We start from the raw sequence: 25,328 nt of genomic DNA, 5'->3' as shown, positions 1-25,328 counted from the left end.
CCCAAGACATCACTGTTTTCAAAACCACCATTCTCCATCTCTATTTATAATATATCCACATACCCAAATTAAGTTGCTGGAGTTTTTCCCTCCCAAACTACACCATTGATCAACCCTCCTTTTTTCTTTGTACTTAAATTGTATAACATTCATTACGATGAGGACTCACTTTGGTCCTCTGCTTGCCTTGAACACCCAATAAAAAAAATAATGTACTAGGTCTTGTAGTTAGTTAATAATGAGATCCTGTCATTATAAACAAATTAAGTAAAAATTAATAATTCTTAAGAATGTATTAAGTTCCCCTATCTTCCACTGCAAACTTGTTAGTGTTTTATCCCCAATAGATTTTCAAAATTAAGCTTGATGGTTGCTTGATTTAAAAAAGTTATGTTAGAGGGCCCAAATAGTTTGTTTTATAGTTTAAGACTATCAACACATTTTGTATATGATGCATATCAATTATGATTAATAATATAATTTGATTAATCCAAATATATCCTAATATATTTCTATACTATTGTCTTGTCTTTTTCTCTTTATTATATACCAACATGATATCACAATTGATGTAGATGATGAAGACACTACCGTAGAATTGCATAAGAAAAATATAAAGGTGGAGAAGGATTGATCTCAACTCAATTAAATATGAATAAAGAACGAATAAATGATAATATTTTTTGAATATTTTATAGTAAAACTTAATTTTTGAGTAAAATTAGGAAAATTTAGAAGGGATTTTCATGCAATATTTTTAATACGCTCATGTGAATGATTTTGTCATGTAAAATTATACTAGAGTCACAATTATTCTTTAGTATTTATTTTAAGTTTATCAATAATTAAGATGTCTTCCAGTCTTGTGAAAAGTATGTGCTTTGTGTTGAGCTTATACAAGTCATCTTAATATTAGGTATTTGGTTATATTTTTATTAACACATCAACAATATATTATTGTATTTTTTTAAACTTAACACTACATTTAATGATTAGGATAAACAAATTGGACATCGATGATTTAATCCGATAAAAAAATATGTTACATGAAGTTTGATATATACAAATTTTAAAAAATAATGTTGTGTATGCAAGTATATAAAAGTATATTGATCCCAGTTTTACACACAAATCTATTTCATAATTTTTTTAAATGTTTAAATAAAATTTATGATAAAAATAATAATCCATGTTTATAGATTTTAATTCAAAATGAATCTGAGTTATTTTTTAGTAAGAAAATAAATAAATTTGATATCTAACCACGTGCATTGCACGTGCACAAGAACTAGTATAAATATACTTATATGTGTATATATAAGTTTATGCATATAAGTATATACTCTCTCTCTTGGTATATAAGTATATATAAGTATACTCTCTCTTATATATGTATAATATATGTGTATATATATATATTTATACTCTTATATAAATATACTTATATGTGTATATATAAGTTTATGTATATATAAAATCTAGATTCACTGTAGTGAATCCAGATTCACTGCGTTGATGTAATTAATGCATGTGTTTAATGAGGTAATTAATGCATGTGTCTGTTGACTGTTTGACTGAATCCTAGCCATTGGATGAAGGAGGTTTTTAGTTTTTAAGCTAATGAGGTTTTTATTAGAACCTCTCCCTATATATATATATATATATATAATACAACTTGTTTATGTAATTACTATAAGTATTTACAATTTATTTATGTATAATATACGTATACTATATGTATATGTGTGTGTGTATATATATACATATACATATATTGAATGGCATGAATATTTTGGGCTACTTAGTCCAGTGGTAAAATTTAGGAGTTTTGAGAGAAGGTTAGTGGTTCAAATCCTAGCCACAACATATATATTTAGAGGTATTTGATTGGGCCTTGGGCCTTGTGCCTCTTGGGCTCTTTGAATTCTCTAATTATTTTTAATTTTGTTTGTTTTTATAATTTCTACAATTATTTTATATCATTTTAATTTCTATAATTTTTTATATTTGTAAATTACATAATTACAATTGATTAATAATATAATATTTTTTTATCAAAATTGTGTTTATTTTTTATTTTGTATTCTTAAAAAATTGAAAAAAAAATTAAAATTTTTTGAATAATGCTCAGGCCCGGGCTCGGACCCGGCCCGGGGCAACCGAGCCCGGGTATGGGCTCCGGTTTTGCTCGACCCGGGCCCGGTCGGCTCGGATGGACATGCCTACATATAGTTGCCAATACATAGTTAGAGAAAATGCAAAAAGGAGAGGAAAAAAATGACTTCCAACTTTCGCATGCCAATTTAAGGGATGATATGAAATCGATGTTCAGTAGCAAAGGTCATAGTTAAATTATAATTGTCAATTTTTTTATTAGCAATATGATGTAATAAATAGACTTTTATTTTGTAGAAAAAATGAAATTCATCTTGCAATTAATTTGGTTGCAACCAAAAGTACAATCCATTGCAGCACATAAAAAAGCTTTAAATTAATGTCATCAAGGTAGTGAAGCAGAACTAATTAAATGAAGGAAAATTTAAAGATAATCTCCATATCTATACATTCGACAGTACTTTTCCATGATAAATCGAGCTTATCAATAATTTAACCTTCTCAAAGAAGAATTTTGGGGTGATAATTGCTCTTTAGTAGTTACGGATCATAGGTGCCAATAAAAGATATAGTTGAGGGCGCTATCTGCACTTTATCCTAAACCATCTTATAATAGCAGTTAAATAACCACTTATTTGCAATAAGAAAAACATTTTCTGTAATAAAAGATCCTCATCTGATAATTTTTTACTACTAACTAATGCTAAATTATGTTCTGAAATACATTCCTAGAAAAAAGCAAATAACTTAGAGTAATGAACTTGAGAATAAAGTCTTTTAGCAATTTGCAATTTTCAAATTTGACCGTCATCATAACTCTACTGTATTTTCTAGACTTCATATCTCCCAATAAATCTTGTATCCAATAAACAAGGGATGTTGTTGTAACTTGGATGCGCTTCGAAGTGTTCAAACTAGTTCCAACTTCTCACCAACACCCTGAGTAAAGAAGTAATTTCTAGGAAAGTAAGGGCCTTTACCTAAACTTACCCCAAACAAAAAGGGAAAAAACGCAGAGAACAAAGAGACAGAGAGAGAGAGAGAGGAGAGACCTGAAGCCAGCGCCAGTACTGTTGCTCGGGTGTGCATCTTCATCGGATCCTCCTCTTTCTCTTCCTATTTTTAGAAACCCTAGAAAAAAAAACCCTAGCCCTAATCGTTCCTCATTGCTGATTGCCCCACTAAACCTCCTCAAAATCACTCCTTTTCCTTTTTACCCCATCCTAACCCTAGCCCCTCCGATCGCCATGGCGCCCTCCTCCCCTCGCGATCATCGCGCTGTCTCCCCGTGGGGCCCAATCGTCGCCGCTGTGGGCGCCGCATCCCCTCGTCCCCTCGCGCCTCCGCATCGCCCGCCGCCGCCTCCGTGGCGACCGTGTGAGCCATGTCCGATACCTCCGAGGGGTTGGAGAACAATGCAGTCGAGAAGAAGACTGCATGGAGCAAGCCCGCCAATGCAGTAATCTTGAAGTGGGCCCCGTTATCTGGGGGCGGATCTTGGCCTGCGCTCGGAGAATCGTCGAAAGTCGCCGTTCAGAAGTCTTTGAGTTCTGATCCAATCACTGCTCCCCCAGCGCCGGTACTATAGTAAAGTTTTGATCTTTTTATTATTATTATTTTTAGATCTGTGCATGTTAGGGTTTTGGCTGTTCATCTATTGATTGAAGGTATGGTGATTTTGTTTGGTTGTTAGGCGCCTGTTGCTGTCCCCAGTCATCATCAGCAGATGAAGGTGAGCCCAAACAGTTCAAATACTAACCCTAATCCTAGGCCTCAAAGACATATGAGGCGTGGAGGCAGTTTTAACAACAATCATCACGGATCAATGGCCAATGGTGGGCACATCCCGTCTGCTCCGGTGGAGAGGCCACCACAGATTTTACCTGAGAAACCAGTTGTGCAGGGCCATGAACCTTCACCTAGGAACAACAATAGCAATTGGGATCATGGCTATAGTTCTAGGGGAACTGGTCTTTCTCCACATTCTCATGGTGGACCTGATCATCATCGGCCCTTCAATCGGCGGGGCAACAATGGTGGTAGCAGTGGACCCCACAATGGCGGGGCCGGCGAGACCCCGATCGTGGGGGCTATGCTAATGATTGGAATAACCCTCCCCCTCGCCACCTGGCGCCAGCCCCACTTCGTGGGCACCACCCACGGTTTCCGATCATCAGGTCATCGCCGCCGCCTCCACCTCCCGGTGCTGCTGCACCTTTCGTCGCTCCTCCTCCTCCTCCAATCAGATCCTTTGTCGCTCCCCCAATGGCATTCCCTGGTCAGTTTATATTGAATTTATAGTTTTATTTTCTTTATTGCTGGAGTACTATTGGATCTTATCAATGTTGAACGTGCTATTATCAGCGGAAATACCTCCTCCTCCTCCGTTTTTCTATGTGCCGGCATCTCCTCCTTTTGTTGCTGCTCATCATCCAGTGGCTCATGCAATACCGCCTGCAATGTTGTTGAATCCTACGGATACTCTGCGAACAGATGTTTTGAGGCAGATAGAGTACTATTTTAGGTAAATTTCATTGGAGTAATATAGGCATGGTTCTTTAGCCTTGGGTTGGTTGCTTAGACTCTTCATTTTTTTTGTAGCAATGAAAATCTGGTTAAAGATATGTACCTGCGGCAAAAAATGGATGAGCAGGGATGGGTTCCTGTCACGTTGATTGCGGGCTTTAATCGAGTGAGTTTTTCGAGGACTGTTCACTGTTTAACACATTCTGACCCTTTGATTTGTGTTGTGCCAATAATCTAATTTACTACGTGGTTTCATTTGAGGAGTCACTAAATGCTTTATATACCTAGTAATTTGATTGTTTTTGGTGTTATTGATAAATGCTTGTGGATTGCATGGAATTAGTACTGGCATGTCTAATGCTCATTCACGATAATTTAAATGCCAATTGCCTAGTAGGATGGTTCAACTTCATTTTTGTGTTAAAAGATATTCTTTTTTGCAAATAGATAGTTATAGCATTCTAATTATGAACATTCTCTTGGATGTTTCATTTTTCGGTAGCCACTCATGCATTTCCCAATTTGCACAAGTTGCTTCTAGTTCTTTAAGATACTAAGATACATGAAACTTGTAAACTTTTTAATATAAATTTCATTTTCTTCTTGTATGCTTACCAACATTGTGTTAGAATACTCCTGTACTGTAAGCTAATATTCATGGGATATATATTTCTATTGAAGATAGCACGAGCCATATAAGATATATAGTTGACAATGAGTGACTACTTACATGCATAAATGATGTCCTGTGAGATACATGAGATACAAATGAGAGCACTGCACTATTATATCCATTATCCTCATGATTGTAATTTTATGGCTTTATGTCCAGTTCTGAAAATGAGTGCTATTTTTTCTCATAGTTGTATATATCATATGAAAAAGCAATTATGTAGCATGATAATGATAATATTAGTTAAATGCATCACTCAAAGTAAACAAGTATATGCCATATTTTTTATTGAAAACTAACATTTTTCGAATAAAATAGAGGTCTGATTTTGGGAATAATCCAGAAAAAGGTTCAAATGTAATACACAGTTATGCTGCAACGCTTGGAATCTGATGCATAAGAAATCTCGTTTTTTCATACTCTTTTTAAGTAACAGTTTATATTTGTTTACTATATTATACAGTCGGTTATTTTTCAAAGTTTTTTGAGAAGCTAAATCTACATTTTTGCACACTTTGGAACCAAGGATTCTTTTATTTTAGATTCTGTTTACTATAATAATTATGGGAATCTATTGATCAACTTTAATCACTCAAACTACATAGATTTATTTTGTTCTATATTTGGCTGAAGTTTAGCCCGATTGTCAGTAATGCTTCCTTTTGGAGATAGCATAATGTTGTCATGGAAATAATATACTATCTTATGGGCTACGGTTTGAGATAATTTTTTGAGATTTGGAAAGATAGTTATGGGTAAGTAAACTTTGAATACGGGTGCTGGTTTTGATTTACGCTAGTTGTAATGCACTCCAACGTGTTCTCATACACCAATGACTAATGGTTTCACACGATTCATACACATCTTTGTCATTAACCTTTTTGCAAGACTAGGTAGTGGTACAATATGAAGTGGATATGACATAAGTTTGAAAGAACAAATTCAAAGGATTCATATACATAGTGGATATGACAACGAAATTAATGTGTCAATGTTGTACAACATGAACTTGAATGACTTTGTACCGGTTAGTTAAAATACTTTCAATTTGTATAAATCAACCAATGGTGAAAAAAGTAGAAGCGCAAGGCAAAGTACTAGATCCTTTAATGGAGCTAGGTGTAAGCTGGTGAGGATTAAACCTCATGAGTTTAAGCATTTTAATTTTAAAATCTGTAAAAGTTATGAACATATCATATATAGTGGTATGATAATTTACAAATAGATACATTCATGTCCCAAATAGTAAATAAGAATTAAATATGCGAAGTATAGACGCAAACCATAATAAACTAAGCTACATGCATAACATATCTTATTTATATCTGCATGGTCATATTGAAGATAATGTTAGTCAAAACTTGTTCTATATCCTCTTATCTTGTCTAAAGTATGCGCTTAAAAAAAGAAGCACTTTATAAAGCGCGAAGCGCAGACTTCAATAGTTCAATTATGCTTTAACCGATGAGGCGTACACTTCGAGGGATAAATAGCTTCACTCTTGAAGCATTTATTCTTCAAAAAGTTTTGAGGCGAGTTTCGAAGCGAGTTCAAAAAAGCTTTTTCAAGCATTGAAATCAACAATTATACAAACTCTTTGATTATTAAAAAAGTGAAAATGTAAACTAGATGAATCTAGAAATCAAATAAAATTTAAAGCCCCTACTCATGCATTATATTAGCGTCAGATTAATATGCTACATCTACACTTCTAATATGTAGTCCTGCCGTATGGACACAAATCGGAGACACCAATTTTGCCATATAGTTGTTGATATTTCATGGCATATTTCTATGTTATTTGCACTCTGCTGTTGTGCCATGTCATACACATGTTTGTGGGTATGTCTATATGCCTGGTACAATTTTTCATCAGTTTACTATGTTTGTGGGTATGTCTAAATGCCTGATACAATTTTTCATCAGTTTACTTGTTATTAATTTTTCCCTGTTCGAGCATTAGAAATTAGTGTCATATTAAGTAGCTAGATGCTTCTATTATGTAGTCCTGCCATATGTTAAGCAAATTGGACACAACAAATTTTGCCATATAGTTGTTATTGTTGCTATTTCATGTGCATATTTTATAGTATTTGAACTGTGCTATTATGTCGTGCCATACCCATGTTGGTGGGTATGCCTAAATGCTTGATATAACCTTTAATCTGTTTAGTATGTTTAAGTTTTAGGATATGTTAAAAAGTGAACTATCAGTCAAGTGTTTGATATGTACCCATCATGGATGGGTAATCTCCTTCTATAACTAAATAGGAGATTGTTGCTGAAGTTGGTTTCTACTTTAATTGTAAAAGTAGCTTAAATTAATTTTCATTTAGAGCTCATGTACTTTAAAATTTGGGAGGGTTCTTGTGCTGTAAGTGTTTCATCTTCGTGTTTTGTGGGCCGTTATGCAAATTGCTTAATACTTGTGGTACAGTTAAAAGCATTTGTCAAACATTAAGCATATAGTGTGAGAATGAATTCAGTCTAGGTGCACCCAAGCACCCTTTGTTCCTTTTTCATCTTACTAGAAATCCTGCCTAAGGTCTATATTTTATTATACCGTGTCTCAATGTTCAAAAACACGGTTTTATTATTTACGCGGTCCATGAGCTTTTAATGATTAATTAGATTAAGCGGATTATGTGGAATTATGTGTTCTTGAACTTTTTAATATATATTTAATAATTTATCATATGCTAAATATATAAAATTCACATAAATAGAAAATATACTAAGAAAAAACTGACAAATACAATTTAGCAATCAATAACTAGTTGACTACTTCAAAGTTCAATCCATACATCAAAAGCAATTTATAGTAGTTTTTAGGGATTTTGGTTAGATGGGAATGGGTTATGAGTTTTGCATTGAGAAACTCGTTTCTTAAAAAAAAAAGACGCCTGCATAATCTAATTATGTGGGCACATAATGAAAAAGCGCTCGATTATGCAGGTGACCACATAATAGGTCTCTTTTCCATTTTCCTGCGCAGTTTGCTTGCTTTCACGCTTAACTGGCTATTTAAGCGGCCTTGTAATCCTTTTTCTAGAACATTGCCGTGTCTGTTATAATTTACTAATTTCATCTATGACATATTAGATCCTTTAGGTTTTCCTGAGTCCTGACTTGTTAACGCAGAAAGGCTTCCTTGTTGCCATCTCTTAGGCTCTTCGTTATCATGCTCCTACCATCCTGGTTATCCTTCATGACCTTTGCTTTGGTTGGGAAAATTATTATTTGTCTTTTCAGGTCTTTCTTATGTTAACTATCATAGTGTTGGCGTGCATTCACTTTAGTATTGTAGTCTCTTCTATACTGCAATTGTCTGCTTGCCCCTCCTTTGCCGAACATTTAACCACAACACCTATGGGTCTCGCTTTCATTTTTTAGAACCTCATTTTCAGTCCATATATAATCAATATGAATAGAGGAGCACTGAACACTGTTCATCGAAAGACAGTTTCTATTTCTCTTGCCCAGTTATAATGCATATGGGATAGTAAAATGGATCAGATATTAAATTATATTGCAGCGAATGGGTCTCATTCTTTTTTTTTACAAAATTAATACTGCATATGTAGTACACTTGTTCTTTGACTTTCACTCTTGCACTTGAGTTTGTTTGAAATTTTATCTTAGCATTAAAGTTTGTCCTCATCTTTTTCATGAACTGTTACAATTAACAAATGCCTCTCAACATTGCCTCCTTGTATTTAGAAATAAACATATTAAGATGGCTTTGTAGAGGAAAGTTGGCAAATTTCTTATCTAGTCACTGACACTGTTTCTCTTATATAACTATCTGGATCAAATATGTTAATATAGGAAAATGTTTGTTAGGAATTCAGTTAAGACCCAAGACAGGTTTGCCGATTTGACCCAACTGAGAAAACCCAGCTAAACTTTCTCGCTACTTGGAATCTGACTAATCCCATCCCTTTCTTCTGTCTACTGAATCCAAAAAATGCTCAACCAGCCTACTGAGCGAATGAGCCAACTGGATGCAGAAAGCTTTCCAACATGCTCTACCTTTAATTTTGCATAGTGAAAGCAGTCCATTATTTCGTTGATAGACCAAATAATGTTTAGTTGATTTGAGTACTTATTGGACTCAGCAGAAAGAGAGGAAGGTATTATATTAGTCATGTGAAAAATAACGAAATAAAATGCAGTTAGTTAAACAGGTCTAGACTCAAGACTCGATATACCACATGGATTTTCCATTTCGCAGTTAAACCATAGTTCAGGTTAGCAGCCTTCAATTGCATTAAATCTCTTATGTTGGTCCATAATCGGATCTATAGCAACTGGTCAGAGTTTATTATTCATTCATATTTACAATATGAATGCCTCCAGTTTTAACAAATTGATTAGCAAAAAAATGATAAACAACAGCATTATTTCTACAGGCACGTCGCACGTATGATTTACCTGAAGGTGGCCAAACTCCACAACACCTATTGATAACTTTGACCTGGCTGTGTACAGCCAAAAAAAATCCACGTGAAATAATTTTCACTTTGTTGGACTGTCCCCTCCCCCCCCCCCCCTTTCTTTGTTTGGGGGGGGGGGGGGGTTGTACGGAGCCAAAAGTTGCCACTAGGTGTTGTGGAGCTGCTTCATGTTCGTCCAACCATACATGTGACATGCATGCAGTAATAGCACTTTTTTGAGCATTTTCCTGATAATTAATTTGTTAAAACTGGAGGCATTCATATTGTAAATCTAAATGAATAATAATCTCTGACCACTTTTCATGGATCAGGTTATGGCCCAACATAGGAGATTTAACGCAATAAAGAGCTGCTAACTTGAAATCTGGTTTAACTGGGAAGTGGAGAATCCTATGGCTTATCGAGTCTTCTATCTAGACTTGTTTAACTGCTTGCATTGTTTTTATTTCCTTGTTCTGTATGTGAGTAATACAACACCTTATCGTTTTCCGCTGAGTCCCATACCTACTCGTATTAGACTTTTTTCTCAATAAGCTAACTAGATCCCTCCAAGATAGCCAATGTATGTTCCTCTATTAACTGCCTGGGGATTTTCATAGTTGGCTTTCTCAAAAGAGAGCAGTCTTTGTTCTTCTAGTATAAATCCAAAATAGTATATGATATTAGTATGACATTAGTTCTATTTAGTTATTTTTATTTTTTCATCGTGCTCCTGCATAACTTTATGATGTGTGTTTATTGATGCATCTCTTGCATTGTTTGAAAAAGTTTTTTGAAACTCGCTTCAAAACTCGCTTCAAAACTCGCTTGACAACTTTTGGGTGGCTAAATGCTTCCATACTCAAGAGTAAAGCTATTTATCCCTTGAAGCTTATGCCTCAATTGCTTAGAGCATAATTGAAAGTGTGCATTTTGCACTTTATAAAGCGTTTTTCTTCTGAAGTACACGCTTTAGACAAGATAGGATGATATAAAGGGATTTTTGACTAACATTAAAACGCTTGTATGTATTTTCAATATGATCATGTGAGTGTAAATAAAATATATATGTTATGCATGTAGCTTAGTGTATTATGATTCGTTTCTATACTTCACATATTTAATTGTTATTTACTGATCACGACATGAATGTATATATTTGTAAAATTATTATACCACTATATATTATATGTTCATAATTTTTTACAAATTTAAAATTAAAATACTTTAAACTCATGAAGTTTAAGCCTAACGCTTTGAAGCTTATGCCTCACTTCATCAAAGGGTCTAGCGCTTCGCCTTGCGCTTTTGCTTTTTTAAACATTGTTCTCTTGTACCTATGGCACGAACAGCAAAGTCTTTGGGAGAGTTTCATGACTTAATTCTCGCAAAGTCCAATTCAATTGGTTTTCCATCTCATAGTTTGTATTCTAATTTTATCCCCCACCATTGGTTTTTGAGTCATATTCAATGTAAACTAAATCCTTTATGATACTGAAGACTGAAGTTGTAGAAACAAATCCCAGCTGCCCCTATTCCCATTATCTAGACACTTTTGTTTAGTGATTAGTGTATTTATGTGTGTTAGGCGAAAGTTATCTATGTGTCTATATGTATGTATGCATGTTAGGTGAAAGTTACATGTACGTGTGTTCTTTGTATGTATCTTAGATGAAAGTTAACTTGGGATAGGGATACCGTTGCTTTTGGAGGACGTACAAAGGTATATTGGTACTATGATTTTTGCAGTTGTTTTCTTTTAGTTGATGCAAATTTTCTGTAGTTAATATATAGGCGTTTTTGTCTTTAGACCCAAAGGTTTACCATGACTTACATTTAAACCCAATCACTTTTTTTTGTATATTTGGACCCAATCAACTTTGTGTATTTATCTTTAAACCCAAATTCTCAAACACACTTCATACTCAAGTTGCCCCCCCTAAATTTAAAAAAAAAAAATCCAAGTTTACCCCCTCTCTCTTTTTCTCATTTAATTCTCTCTTACTTCCTTTGCTCTCTTATTTCCTTCTTCAACTTTCATTAACCCATTTAATACTCTTCAATTCCCTTAATTTCTAAGGTTTAAATACTAAAGTTTGGCGATGATTCATTTCCTTTTGGTATTTTACGGTATAAATTATCCCAATTCCTCAACTCCTAATTTTGTAGCGAAAATTCACTTAAGCATTTAGGATGATTATAGCATTAATTTGTCATTTTTATCACAATTTTTCACATGATTATTCATGATTCCTCATAATTATAAGTTTATTACAATTAATAAGAATTAATAATACTAAAATATCAAATTTGATTTTTAAGTTCATATGTTAGTGAGAGGGAGGGAGGGAGCGGAGCCAAAAAGTATAAATACAATGGAGGGAGGGAGGGGTATTTTGGGGTTTTCACCTCCTAAAAGTATAAATACATTATACTTTTAACTATGAAGTATACTATTCGGGTTTAATGACAAAAAGAGAAAGCTGATTGGGTTTAAACATAGTCATGGTAAAACTTTGCGTCTAAAGATAAAAATCCCTAATATATAACTCAATTTCCCTATGTACTGACAAGATTAGTATGAAATTGTTTGACATGGATATGAGTCATGCCCTTATTTTGATATTTTCTTATATTACACACAGTAATATGAAAGTGTATGAGATTGACTAAACTAAATGTTCATTCATGTAACATTGTATACTTCAAATATAGTTGCATTTTGATATACTCCATACCGTCAGTTGCATATTGCGCATAGTGTCTGTTACCAAGCTTTGTATTGGTATTTTAAACAGATTGACAAGATTCCATAACTATATTATTTAAAACATGAAAGCAGAATCCAAATTGGGCTAGACAATCTTTATGTGTTTGGTCCTTCCGCATGCATGGGTGAGCGGGATGGGTGGGGGTGAGGGTTTATGTCATGTCATGGAGCATTACCGTCTGAAGTCATATTCTTATAAGATGTGCATTCATCATTATTGTAGGGGCTGAGTTGGAAGGTGGTCTAGAGACAATTTTGATTTAAATTAGGTGACTGGTAGAGGCAAGGATGTTTCTCCTTGCTATTATGAGTTGGTGTTATCTTGGAAAAGTAGGTTCTTAGATAAACATAATGCTTCATGCTTTCGTCTGAGATTTAATAAGTCCTCCATAAAGGTCTACTTTGCAAAGATTCTATGCATATTAATTTGGGAAATTAACATAAAGGTAACAACTAGAGTTCATGTGCTTTTTTATGATTAAAAATATGATTTTGCAGTTAGGTACCTGCTTTACTTGCACTATTCGTGTAGTACATTTAGTAATACATGATCCCCCCCCTCCCGGAGCGTCCCCTTTTATGATTAAAATTAAGATTTTGCAATTAGGTACATGCATTGACCTTCTGTTATGTATATGCTCATGTTCATATTTCTTATTATCGGTTTATTTATTTAGGTGGATCTTCTGTTGGTGGCCATTGTTGAGATTTAAGTTTGTTGCCTCTGCTTAACTCATTGAGGAACAATTTATGGGGTTATTGAGGTTGTCATGCATTTGCTAGTTCTTCAAGATGGTTTTAGGTTGATAGTCATGATAACAGGCTGGTAAAGATTAGGGCTGTGAAGGACATGGGTGTGAATGCCATTGCATCTATGCTATGTCCAAAACTGAGCTTTAGAAATATTGGATCTGACTTGGAGGCAGAACCCCATGAAAGAAGTATTGTCAAGCCCAAGCTTTACCTGATCAGAAAATCAGATTCAGGTTTTGGCATTTTATTGTGTTCTTTTCCTGAAGTCTGCGATTATGACATAACTGTCCAACTTCAATATTGGTTCATTTTCTGACCAGAGGTAGGAAGGAAGGAAGGAAGGAGATTATAATAGATATTAGGCTTTTTGAAGATTATAATAGATATTATGCTTTTTGAAGTTAATGGCTATGATTTGTTGATCTGAAAGTATGGAGCACCGTACAGTTTTGACTTCGAAGATGGGGGTCCCACTTAAGGAGTTGTGAATTTGAAATTAGGGCTAATGTTATCCTTTTATCTATCACATTTCAAAACTGTATGTTTACTCTGCCTGATAATCTTCCATAAGTCACATTCTGAAATCATGCTTAACTGGAATTTCTGTTTCCAGCAATCATGAACTGGCACACGATGGTTATATTTCTGGTGCAACCAGTTTTAGAATTCATGTGTCCTATTATAAGTATAACCTACAGCGGGAACTAGTTTGTGTGTCAGATGTTTTTTTCATTCCAAAGAATGGTAAATAATGCTTCCTTATTTGGAAACAAATGTAGGCCACTATTAGGATGTAAATTGTTAATCTTGATTCTTCTTGTAAGCTCAGCATGGTTAGGCTTCTGACATTTTTGGTCTGTTGTAGCAACTTCTGACAAGTATAATATCCGTTGATGCTATTTTGTTTATGCTCTAAGTGCACTATTTAGCATGCTGGTGGTTGCAACAATTTCTGTCAATTGTAACCTCCATCGATCCTCTCTTGTTGATGTTCTAAATCCCCTATTTATCATGCTGTCTTGTAAATGATGTACTTCATTTAGAATTAGGTTCGTGTACTGAATTGTCTTTTTATGGATTGTTTTCTTATGGATATTTTCCTAGCGAATTTCTTTACATATCACTATCAAACATCTTCATGCTTATCCACTGTCTTTGACATGGTTCAATTTTTTTAGAATAGTTTCTTTTAGTTCCTGATATCATTTTCACAGTGGTTGCAATAAGCTTACATGTGCAATTTGCTCAAATTAGTAGACCCCTTATGTATATTCATTTGATATGATAATCCATATTTATGGTTCATCCGTGTTTTTATGCATTGTTTTCATTGACCTTTTTCGTTGAACAGAATAACTTTTATTTTCTGTCATATTTTCCTAACTGATATCATATAATCTGCATCAATCGGTTCTGATATTATGTGATGTGTTTTCTAGATCTACACTTCCATAACTTGGTAGAAGTAATATATTTCTTTTAGTTTTCAGTTATTATTGGATTATTTTTTTGAACTGTCCTGTATTGAGCATATAATTGTATATTTATATTATGTCATTTTCATCCACACCGTCTCTTTTCTGCTATGTAAGTCATGCCTTTTCAAGTTGTAGGTTATATACATGATTGTACACTTAAAATATGAATTGGATTCAGAAAAGAGTTGTCTTTCCTGGTCCTTTACTGTTGTATAAGCGCGGGGCGTTTCTGAGCGCCGGGTCGTCTGAGCTATTTTTTACATATTATTTATTTGGTGAAAAACATAAAAGAAGAAAAATAGGGAAAAACTAATACCTATGTTGGAAGTATTGGTGGTCATCGCCTCGTGAGAGAAGGTTTGCAGAAATGCTGGTGGCAAATAGTCAGCGAATCGGTGCGAAACAGCAGCTTTGGTTGTTGAAATCTCGAGAATTTTTTTTTTAAATTTTTGCATGGATTTGGATGCGGTTTGATTTGACCTATTATTAGACCCTAAAACAAATTCCAGAACTTAAAACTTAATGGGTCAGCTAAGCGGGTTGCTTTTGTGCTTTTTTTTTTAAACTTCTTTTAATTGTGCGGGCAGCCTGCCCTGCTTAAGCGCCCAACGCTTAAGATAATTTAAGGTGGCCTGGGCACTGTCCCTGCCTAGCCAGCCAGGTGGGTCGCCTTTTTACAATAGAGATCTTTTACTTTGCATTTCAATCAATTGAAATTTCTAATATGGTTTTTTTTATAGTGGTGTTATTTTTCTATAAGAATAATTATTATGATTATCTTGCAAATATGGCAATGTTTAAATTGTTGCTCCATATTTTGTATGGCTTACTGATTAGTAGTAGTTCATTTTATTTCACTTGTGAATTTTAAGGATGACAGATATAATACACACCATCAACCAATGTAGCCACATTTGGTTTGTGGTACAAATAAGTATGAACTAGTATAGGTATGCTGTTGAATCTTCGTATGGAAGGCATACTCTTAATACAATAGGTTATAGGTCATGGTACAATCTGGAGCATTCACCAGTTTATTTTAGTAATATGTATGCATCTTTTGCATATATGTGGAAAAAATGACTTGTACATGATTATTTGCAACCTTAGCAAGTCTTGAAAACCATAAATAGTTCTTAGATTTTATTAAAGAAGTTCAATTCTTGCTGTAAATATATTAAAAGGGCCGATTAAATTAACCATTAATACTCTTCTTTCTCATGTCGTAGCTTCTTCTGCAATACACAAATAAAGAGGGCATCATGGAGTAGAACGGAATTGAAAATTTCTTTATTTTTTTGTTGTTTTTTTTTGGGTGGGGGGGGGGGGGGGGGGGGGGGGGGCGGGGGTGACTATGGATTTGGGTAAGACTGCCCTTGAACTGTATTCCTTCTTTTCAACAGTGAACTACACAAACAGAGGGCAAATTTTTTTATAGTTGCATCAAAACCTAAGTTTATTTTCTGCAGGGTTTCGTTTCGAAAACTGATTGTTTGCATGAGGTTAAATGGCATGTCTAAGACGGTATGTTTAAGATTTGAGTTTTCAAACCAGATACATTATTTGCAACCACTGTTTTAAAAAAACCTCTGCCTAGTCTGCTTAGGCGTACGCCTAGACCTAGGCGGTACCTAGGTCCACCGTTTTAAATATCGGCCGATAATCGATATTATCGGCCGAGTTATCGGATTTGGGAGCTCTCCGATAGGATAACTTGGATTTTTAATCGGTTATCGTTTTTGGCAAGTTATCGGGGAGTTATCGGCGTTATCGGTACTTATCGGCCGAATATTTTTTTGTCGGAATTATCGGCCGATAAGTAAGGCTATGCAATCGAATGGTTTCATCGTGCGGTCAAGATGCAAGTTTTGCTTTCTACAATTAATTAGTGATTCTAAACATGATGATTTACATTTTGGTATGTTTATATTTCATTAAGCATGGTTAGATTATATTTTTTAGTTATTATATTATATATATACACCATCTAGTATATCACTCCGATAAATACTACTTATCCCCAATATATCCCCGATTTCCGCTATCCGATAAGAATTTTGGTCGTCCGATAAATTCCTGATAACCGATATTTAAAACCTTGGCTAGGCCGCCTAACTAGCGCCTAGACGGTATTTAGGCTGCCCACCTAGATTTTACGAGCGTTTAGGAGAGCATTGTCTGCTTACGTAGATTGCACCCTGTAGGCATTGATTGTGATTTTATGTGTCGTAGCCTATACATCCTCCAAACTCCATTAACCTCCAAATATGAACATCTCCACTACCTCCTCCGACCTTCAGCAAAACCTCATCGATCACCACTTAAATGAAGAAAGAAAAAAAAACGCCCAGAAACCACTTAGGCGTCCGCCTAGGCGACTAAGCGTTGGGCGCCAAGTCCGACGCCTAGAAGCGCCCAGCGTTTAATGTAACATTATCTGCAACTGTGGTTGTAACAGCACCATTGCAGTATATGCCGATCAAAGATCCACAGTAGAGCACATGTTATCTTGGCAGTAGTAGTATGAGTTGCCTTATAGGAAGCCCTCATGTGGGACCGTTGCCCATTTCACTTAAGTTCCCGAATTTATTGTACCAGCGTCAATATGCATGGAGAAAGAAGCACAGAAATGGCTGGGAACATTTGTAGATAAAACATTAATATGGAATATTATAGATAGAATGTGAATTGGAGATGGATAATTATACAGCTTGTACTACGAGGAAAGGGTATTAACATAATACTTCTTATACTCCACAAGTATAATTAGCTGTGAACATAAAGCAATAGTTAGGGGAGCCGGCTGATAATATAGGGATGGTTTGTGGATAATTTATGCTTAGGAAACCTAAATGGTCATGAAATAGGATATTAGAGGATGGTTAAAGATCACTGAGATGGAGTAAAGCAGCGATCGAAAATGTGATATTAGATTTTGAATGTCGTATGCTTATGATAATAATAAGTTATATATGAACGCTAATATAATTCTAAATCAGATCAAGTAATAGAGTGATGTAGTCTTTGTCCTTACTTGGAGGAGATATGTGAAGATTGTGAATCAAATAGGCAGAGTTTGACCAGTGTTCTAAATCACAAAGTATAAAAGAGCATGAGCACAGAAAAGTGGTCTTAGCAGCCAGCCATGCCATGAAGAGCGTATGTGGCTACATACAGATGGCTGCATATTGTGCTGCATCTGTAGCGCAGGGATGATACACAGAAACCCGCCTGTTTTTGTTTTTGTTTTCCTCTTTTTTGTTTTCTGGATACGAGGAACCTTGGCAAGGCACTAGGATTCCCAGGCCGAAGCCCGAGTTAGACCCCTTCCCTACAAAGTAAATCATGGGTGGTCCCACCTGCCATTCCCACACTCCTGGTTAGATGGGATCAAACCAGGGACCTGGGGATGTTGGTAGTATTATCACTTCGTCCCCATGCCACCTAAGCTACCCGCAGTGGGCAAACCGCCTGTTTAACTTGTGCCCAGTGAGCGTTTGCATCCTTGTCATAACTTATTCTGTTCATAGTAAAGTTTGCTCCTACTGAGGATAAAATGAGAGAGGATTGACTTTGCTTCTGATTATGTGCAACAGAGGCCACAAAATACACCAATTAGGGGAAGTAATAATATTATAATTGATGGAGCAAGTGGGATTAAATGTAGGCATGCGATAGCTTGGTTGAAAGATTTAGAAGGATATGGTAGTTGTTAATTAAACAGAGGAGATGACCTTTAACCAAACCGAATGGGAGAACTGAAGTCAAGCAGGTGAGCTGAAATTTGGGATAAATGCTTGTTGTTTTTGTCACTAACCTATTCTTTGATAATATTTGCGGCATCTACATATTTGACTGCTATCATTTAGTTGGTTAGCACGATTGATTTAATGGTATTGTGGATGTTTGTAAGGTATATTAGGTTTTCTAGAACCAGTTACCCATGTTCACTTTTTGAGCTTGTGGTGTCGTCTTGTTTTTATCAAAAATCACTTTATCCAAAAGTGTTTTAGTTTTTGATTGTGGAAATCTATATATATATAATATATATATATATATTATATATATATATATATATATATATATATATATATATATATATGAGAAAAATAGAAAAAACTGGTACAAGTTGCTCCAAGCAACTTGGTAGTTATATGGCCTAATCTTGTCGCCTACATCTACATTGGAGTTGTGAGGGTGGTTGAGGCTCTATCTTGAGGTGTGATGTAGGGCAAGATTAGGCCATATAACTACCAAGTTGTTTTAAGCCAACTTGGTACCAAGGTTCTCATTTTCCTCTATATCCTATCATCTATATATATATATATATAATATATATATATATATATTATATATATATATATATATATATTATATATATATATATATTATATAATATTTAATTTGTCATGTGGGACTTTTAGGCCAAGTGAAAAGATTAAATCTGAACTTTTCTTAAAATGGATATATAAATAAATTTGTGTATTTGGCGATGATGATGTTTGAATTCAGGATCTCTTAGATTTTGGAGTCCTCTGAGCTATGTCAAGAACCAGTTTACCCAAACAGTTAAGCTTTTGGGTTGTGCATTAGCCATGTAATCAACTTAATTTAATTGTTAATAAATAATTGGTTGTTTCTATCGAATTATTCATTTAGATCTGTTTAACCTTATGGGTTGCTTCTACTAGTCTGCTACTCTCAATAGGTTCCAGAGAAAGCTACATGACGTCATACTTGCCAGTTTTCTTAGGTGAAAAACTATGTGATTAATATGCTTTATATGCTTTTACCTTGTTAATCTCAGAAGTCTGTTAGGCAGTAAGTTCCATTACGTGTTTGCGTATTAGTGTGCCTTAACTCTCCTTATATCATGTAGAAGCTATGTAGTTTCTAGCAGAAGCTACATTATAGCTGATACTTCTCATCTTTCTTGGTGAAATGCTTGGTGCTAGTAAGCTATATTAGCTGATACTTACTATATTTGACGTCAGTGTTCAAGTAATAAATCTCCAGTGTTTGTGTGTGTGCACCCATCTCCAATGTGTGTGTGCGCGTGCCCTAATTACATCAACTTATTAACTGTTATTTTTCTCAGGGAAATAGGAAATGCGCAATAAACTACATCTCCTGATACTTGCTATTTTTCTCAATGAAATAATAAGTTCCATATAGCGTGTGCAAGTGTAAGCATTTGTGGAAGTGTGGGTCAAGGCTTCCAATTTAATTGTATAGGATTTATCAGAAACAAATGAGGGTTAGTGCTGGAGCAAGACTAAATTTAGAGGAAACTACATAGATATACTTACCAAGCTATTACTACTGGTTCTGAACCCCACAATAAATTGCGCCAAATTCCTCACTGAGAGAACCGTAAGTCTGTGCGGTCTGTGCTGTAATTTCAATGAAAAGTTACCATGTAGGCGTGCATGAATCTTTACGGCTATGTAGCTTAAGTTCAAGTAAATAATGTACAACCCCTATTGGATTTCCTTAGACCAGGAAAGATTCTGCAGTCTGCACGAAGAAGTAAGTTGATAATGTTCCTGTATGAAACCACGTTGGTCTTTAAGCCACAAATAATCGAAAGGGTGGAGCCACTGCCCTTGTTTTCAGTTAGTGTGTCTAGATACCTTAAAATTGCAAGTACAAATTGAACTATTTCACCGGGAGGGAAGAAGACTTTTAAGTGCCATTTCTCTCATTGCTTACTGTTCCGCGATTATAGAGATAATATCTTACAGATTTAGCTAATGTCTGAGTTTTCCAAACTATTACACTATGTAGGCATTTAGGTAGTAGACATCTGGAGGTGGATGTGGGTCTTGATGTGCTTTTAGTTTTGATTTGATTTTTTCTTTCTTTTGGATGTCCTAATCTATAAGGTCTTCTTTTGCTGAATGTTCTATTTTCCAAAATGAGGAACCTTTTTAAATTCTAGTTTATTGATTTTCATATTTTCTCTTGTATATATATTATAGAAATAATAAAATTTTAAAAATAATAAGTCTATTAAACAATTAAAGACTACTAGAACTTACAATTTGTGTTCGACTAATATCACTTTTCTATTTGAACTAGCATTAAAGGTAAACAGCAAGTAACCACAGTTGAACATTGTTCTAAAAACTCTATTCTGAATTTAGGTTCAATATGTTACTTAGCTACTTCTATAGTGAAGCCGTGCCCCTACCTGGCTACCTGACACATAGTGGACTCCGACTTGAACTGGACACCCAACATGTACCGCACACTCTTTGGGCACTTCTATCATGTATCGTACGTGTATCATATACCAATGCTCCTTGGACGCTCCTTGAATATGCGAACATTTACTTGAACTTGTATTCAGTTATGTACTTACATAATACATGTTTAATCAATAACAATCGTTATACACTTCTTGGACGTTTATCCTACACTTCATATTCACTTCCTGGACTATGATTTTAAATGTCGTTTGGGTATCTTGTTCAAAAATGAGTGTTTTTTCAATTTTGAATCTACATAATAAAAGAAACATAATAATGTCATGGAAATTTTAAATCTCATAATAGGTGCATGAAAAAAATATTGATGATTTTATATAAATTATTAATTTCAATATATTTATATTGCTGTGTCCCTGTACCCTACCTTTTACAAATTTTCATGTCTTGAACTCATACCTATACCTGTGTCCATGCAACATAGAGGTTAATGGTTCCCTATTACTAAAAGTTTGTATCTTTTCTTGAAACCAATCTCTTCAGTTGTTTAATTTAATTGAAGCAGTAACTACGAATTCCCGAGTTAATCAACTACTTGCATTTGAGGATAACAATAAAATAGTGATATTTGTACAAGGCTACACATCTTAGACATCCTACATGTGTGTGTGTTTATGTGTTGTATATTCCTGTATGTGTGTTGCTCTTTTATGTTTGAGTGCGTCCAAGTGTGCACATATGGGTGTTTGTGTGCACATGTATGCCTTATTTGTGCAAGGGATATGTTATTGGCTTTTTTAGTTACTCTTTTATTTGTTTTAGCAAGTTTTATTTCTTCTTTTTGTTCCCTAATTAGAAACTAGGTAAGAGATATAGGCATCAAATTAGATTGTCAAGTCAAATACACGTTACTCCAATTTAGTTGTGCAGTATATGTTATTGGCTTCAGTTTTACTGTAATATTCTTGTACATAAGGACCATATAACAGATATTTTTCAGGCTATCTACTGTTATTGTTAGATATTACTAGTATTTAGATCTAATAGATATTATAAGACATTATGAGATAGTGTGAGATGTAGTTACATATGATTTTATCTCGTACATTTTTTTAAATATCCTCCTAATCTCTATTTAGGAGAGATGAGGGTTTTTATTGGCTTACCCGCCTTGGGTTTCTTTGTATTGGCTAGCTTGCCTAGGGTTTTTTCTACTGGTTTATCTGTCTAGAATGTTTCTACTGGCGTACCCACCTAGGATGTTTCTACTAGCATATAGTGTTTTTACTGGCTGACCCGTCTAGAGTTTCTACTAGGTGTGACTACACTTTTTTGATTGTTGACGTCGTCAAATATTCTGGACAAAGATGACATTATGAAGCTCTTGCAACTAGCTGTTTTGTTTCCATTTGTAATAAGCTGGACATATATAGTATGCTCTTGCAACTAACTATTTTGTTTTCATTTGTAACAAGTTAGATATATATAATATATATGCTCCAGCTTGAGGGGAGTGTTACATATTATTAGTATTTAGATCTAGCATATTTAGATCTAGCATATATCATAAGATATTACGAGCTATTGTGAGATGTGATTAGATATGATTATATCTTGTACCTATTTGTAATATCCTCATAATCTCTATTTAAGAGAGGTTAGGATTAGATAAATAATAATCTTGGCCTTTTTTATTTCTCTACAGTTGTCAACAGTTGTTTTCAGCTATTCAACGTATGATATAATTTAAAAAAAAAAATTTTTGGCTCTTCAATTTTTTTATTTGACAGATCTTGCAAAGGGTCGCTTCTGTGAATTTCAAGTATAAAGTTTGAAAGGATCCAGAATAATCATATATATTCCTGATTTTTATCTGCTCATCATGTTGTTTTGAAAACCTAATTTTATATGATTTTATTGAATACATAAAGCCCAGAATTTTTGCCTCTCTGTGTGGCTGTGAACACTTATATTTGATAGATGTATACTAACTATGCTTTTTTCCTATATATTTGGTGTCATTGTCTGCATAAACTGCTTTCTTGGCTGTTTTTCTCTTGCTTTCTGTGTAGAACGTTGGCATTTACTGACAATGTTGATTTTCTATTGTTTACAGGTACTAATGTTAACAAAGCACATTCCCAATAGTGCAGCTTATATACTGGATTCATTACGAACATCTGAACTACTTGAAGTGCAGGTATTCTTTTGCAGATATTAGTGTGATGCTACTTTTAATTATCGTTTAATAATAAGCTGATAACGATTTCAATGTTTATCCTTCATCAATGACCAACGTTTTAGCTGTGAACAAATTTTCACTGTAGACTCAAACCAACTTTTAATTACCAAAATCGACCCATTTTTTTTAATTACCAAAATCGACCCACTTTATGCCACGTAAGCTTAATCTCATTTCCTAATTAGTCGGGGTTGCCAACTCCGACTGTTTAGGAGGTTGTTAAACCCTAATTAGAAGCCTTAAACCCGATTTTTAATGCCCTAAACAGTCGAGGTTGGCAACCCCGACTAATTAGGAAAAGTGATTAAGCTTACGTGGCATAAAGTGAGTCGATTTTGGTAATTAAAAAAAAGGGTCGATTTTGGTAATTAAAAGTTGGTTTGAGTCTACAGTGAAAATTTGTTCTTTTAGCAGTTATATTATCCCCACTAAAAAAAAGAACGCTCGTCTCATAAATGAGAAAAAGGATTGATAAGAGTGATCTTTATTATGTATTTGTACCTATGTTATGCATATGGAAGTTTTGCTTAAAGTTCCGTTAAGGGCAATCTCCTGAGGATTAGTATATCCTTCTTAATTTCTTCCAACCAAGTTCTCTTAGGCCAACATCTAGTCTTATTTTCTCTATTAATTATAATATCAATCATAGTCTTGCATTTAGTAGCTTCATTGCTCATGGTTTAAATTAGTAGCTTCATTGTACCTTCATTGCACATTGTTTAAATTTTCAAAGTTGGGGAGGGATCACTACCATATCATAGAGCTGGCCATGTCAATAATAAAAGACGTAAACAATAAAGCGGCTTTTTGGCATTAATGATATCCTTGTATGTATTTTATGCTGAACATGTTTTTTCCCCTGTTTTTCTAAAACTTTAGCATTCCATTGCTTCGGGCCACTCCAAGTTTCTTCTTTGTTGCTTGCAGGGTGACATGATAAGAAGACGCGGTGACTGGGCAAATTGGTTACCACGTTCTCAATCTAGCCATCAAAGTAGCCTTGCTGCTGCAAATGTGGACAGTGTAGTGGATCACATGCAGAATGTGATGTTAGGAGAGAGGACGAGTAACAATAGTTCTGGCGGTTCTTCAGATCAATGATTGTTTGTGAGAGCTAAAAGGTAAAGTTTTTTTGGGGAGAAAAGGGGGGTTTAAGGATATCTTTTGGTATCAGGGTCTTTGGATTAAGAGAGAAAAATTAATAAAAATGATAAAAATTTAAAAAATAAAAAGTTAAAAAAAATGAAAAACATAAAAAAGAAAAAAAAATCACTAGGTAGAGCGTCATCAAGTGAGTTGTACAGTTTGTTTTATCTTGGGGGATGGTGCTTTCAGATGGAAGTCGTGCATATTTAAGTCTATATGGGCTGAGGGCTTTTTTGTGCACCATCCTTAAATTATTTTTTGGGTCATATGCCCTCCATTTTTGGGGAGGAACTGAACAGAGGCTATTGTCATGTTCCTAGAGTCGGAGGAAGTGGAACCAATTAGTTTAATTATTCTGGAATCTTTGAGAACTTCTTATGTTATATAGTAGGAATTGGTGACAGGTACTTCATAAATTTCCCAAAATTTGTTGGGATAGACGATCAGGAATATATATTTAGTTTAAAAAACTTTTGAAACATATGCTTGTCAGTTTTGTGATTTTTGATGAGTCTATGTTGTGGAGGTCTTGCTGAGGTATTCTTTTATTCAGCCCTTGAAAGTTCGGGGACCATTTTTCGCTGATGTAGACTTTGGTGAATATGTTAATGTGTATGAAAAGAATGGGTATGAGTTTTCTGTTTAATTTGATAAATGAGCTATTAAGAGAGATTCATGATGATGAATGGAACCGTAGTGTACCTTACCAGTTCTATATCTTGGTAGCTTATTTTGTAAAATGAGCGGACAACTCATATTCAGTATTATTACTGTTGTATATTTGTGTCCTATAAGCAAACTATTTGAGGCAGCATGATGGAAGCTGAATATTCCAGGAGTGATTGGACTGTTGATGAATAGTTCTGGTTATGAGCATGCTGTTGGTATAAGCAATTATGCACTATGACACGAGACTAATAGTGCATAGATGTGTCTCTTGTTACAGATGGTCAAGAGATTTTGAGAGGGAAAACATTCAG

The 25,328-nt window shown here is 34.6% G+C and overlaps 1 protein-coding gene across 1 annotated transcript; it reads left to right on the top strand.

The window, feature by feature from the left end:
- LOC109821829 (la-related protein 1B-like) lies at window positions 3,563–25,126 on the top strand. The gene is made up of 6 exons (XM_020387986.1): window positions 3,563–3,694; window positions 3,809–4,393; window positions 4,480–4,639; window positions 4,717–4,807; window positions 23,077–23,160; window positions 24,130–25,126. Exons 2-6 carry the CDS (start codon window positions 4,381–4,383, stop codon window positions 24,301–24,303), a joined length of 522 nt encoding a protein of 173 aa, XP_020243575.1. The 5' UTR covers window positions 3,563–3,694; window positions 3,809–4,380; the 3' UTR covers window positions 24,304–25,126.

This window comes from Asparagus officinalis, chromosome 1, assembly GCF_001876935.1.
Source record: "Asparagus officinalis chromosome 1, Aspof.V1, whole genome shotgun sequence".
Lineage (NCBI taxonomy): Eukaryota > Viridiplantae > Streptophyta > Magnoliopsida > Asparagales > Asparagaceae > Asparagus > Asparagus officinalis.
Note: the sequence above shows the minus strand (reverse complement) of the source record. Positions and strands in the feature narration are given on the sequence as shown.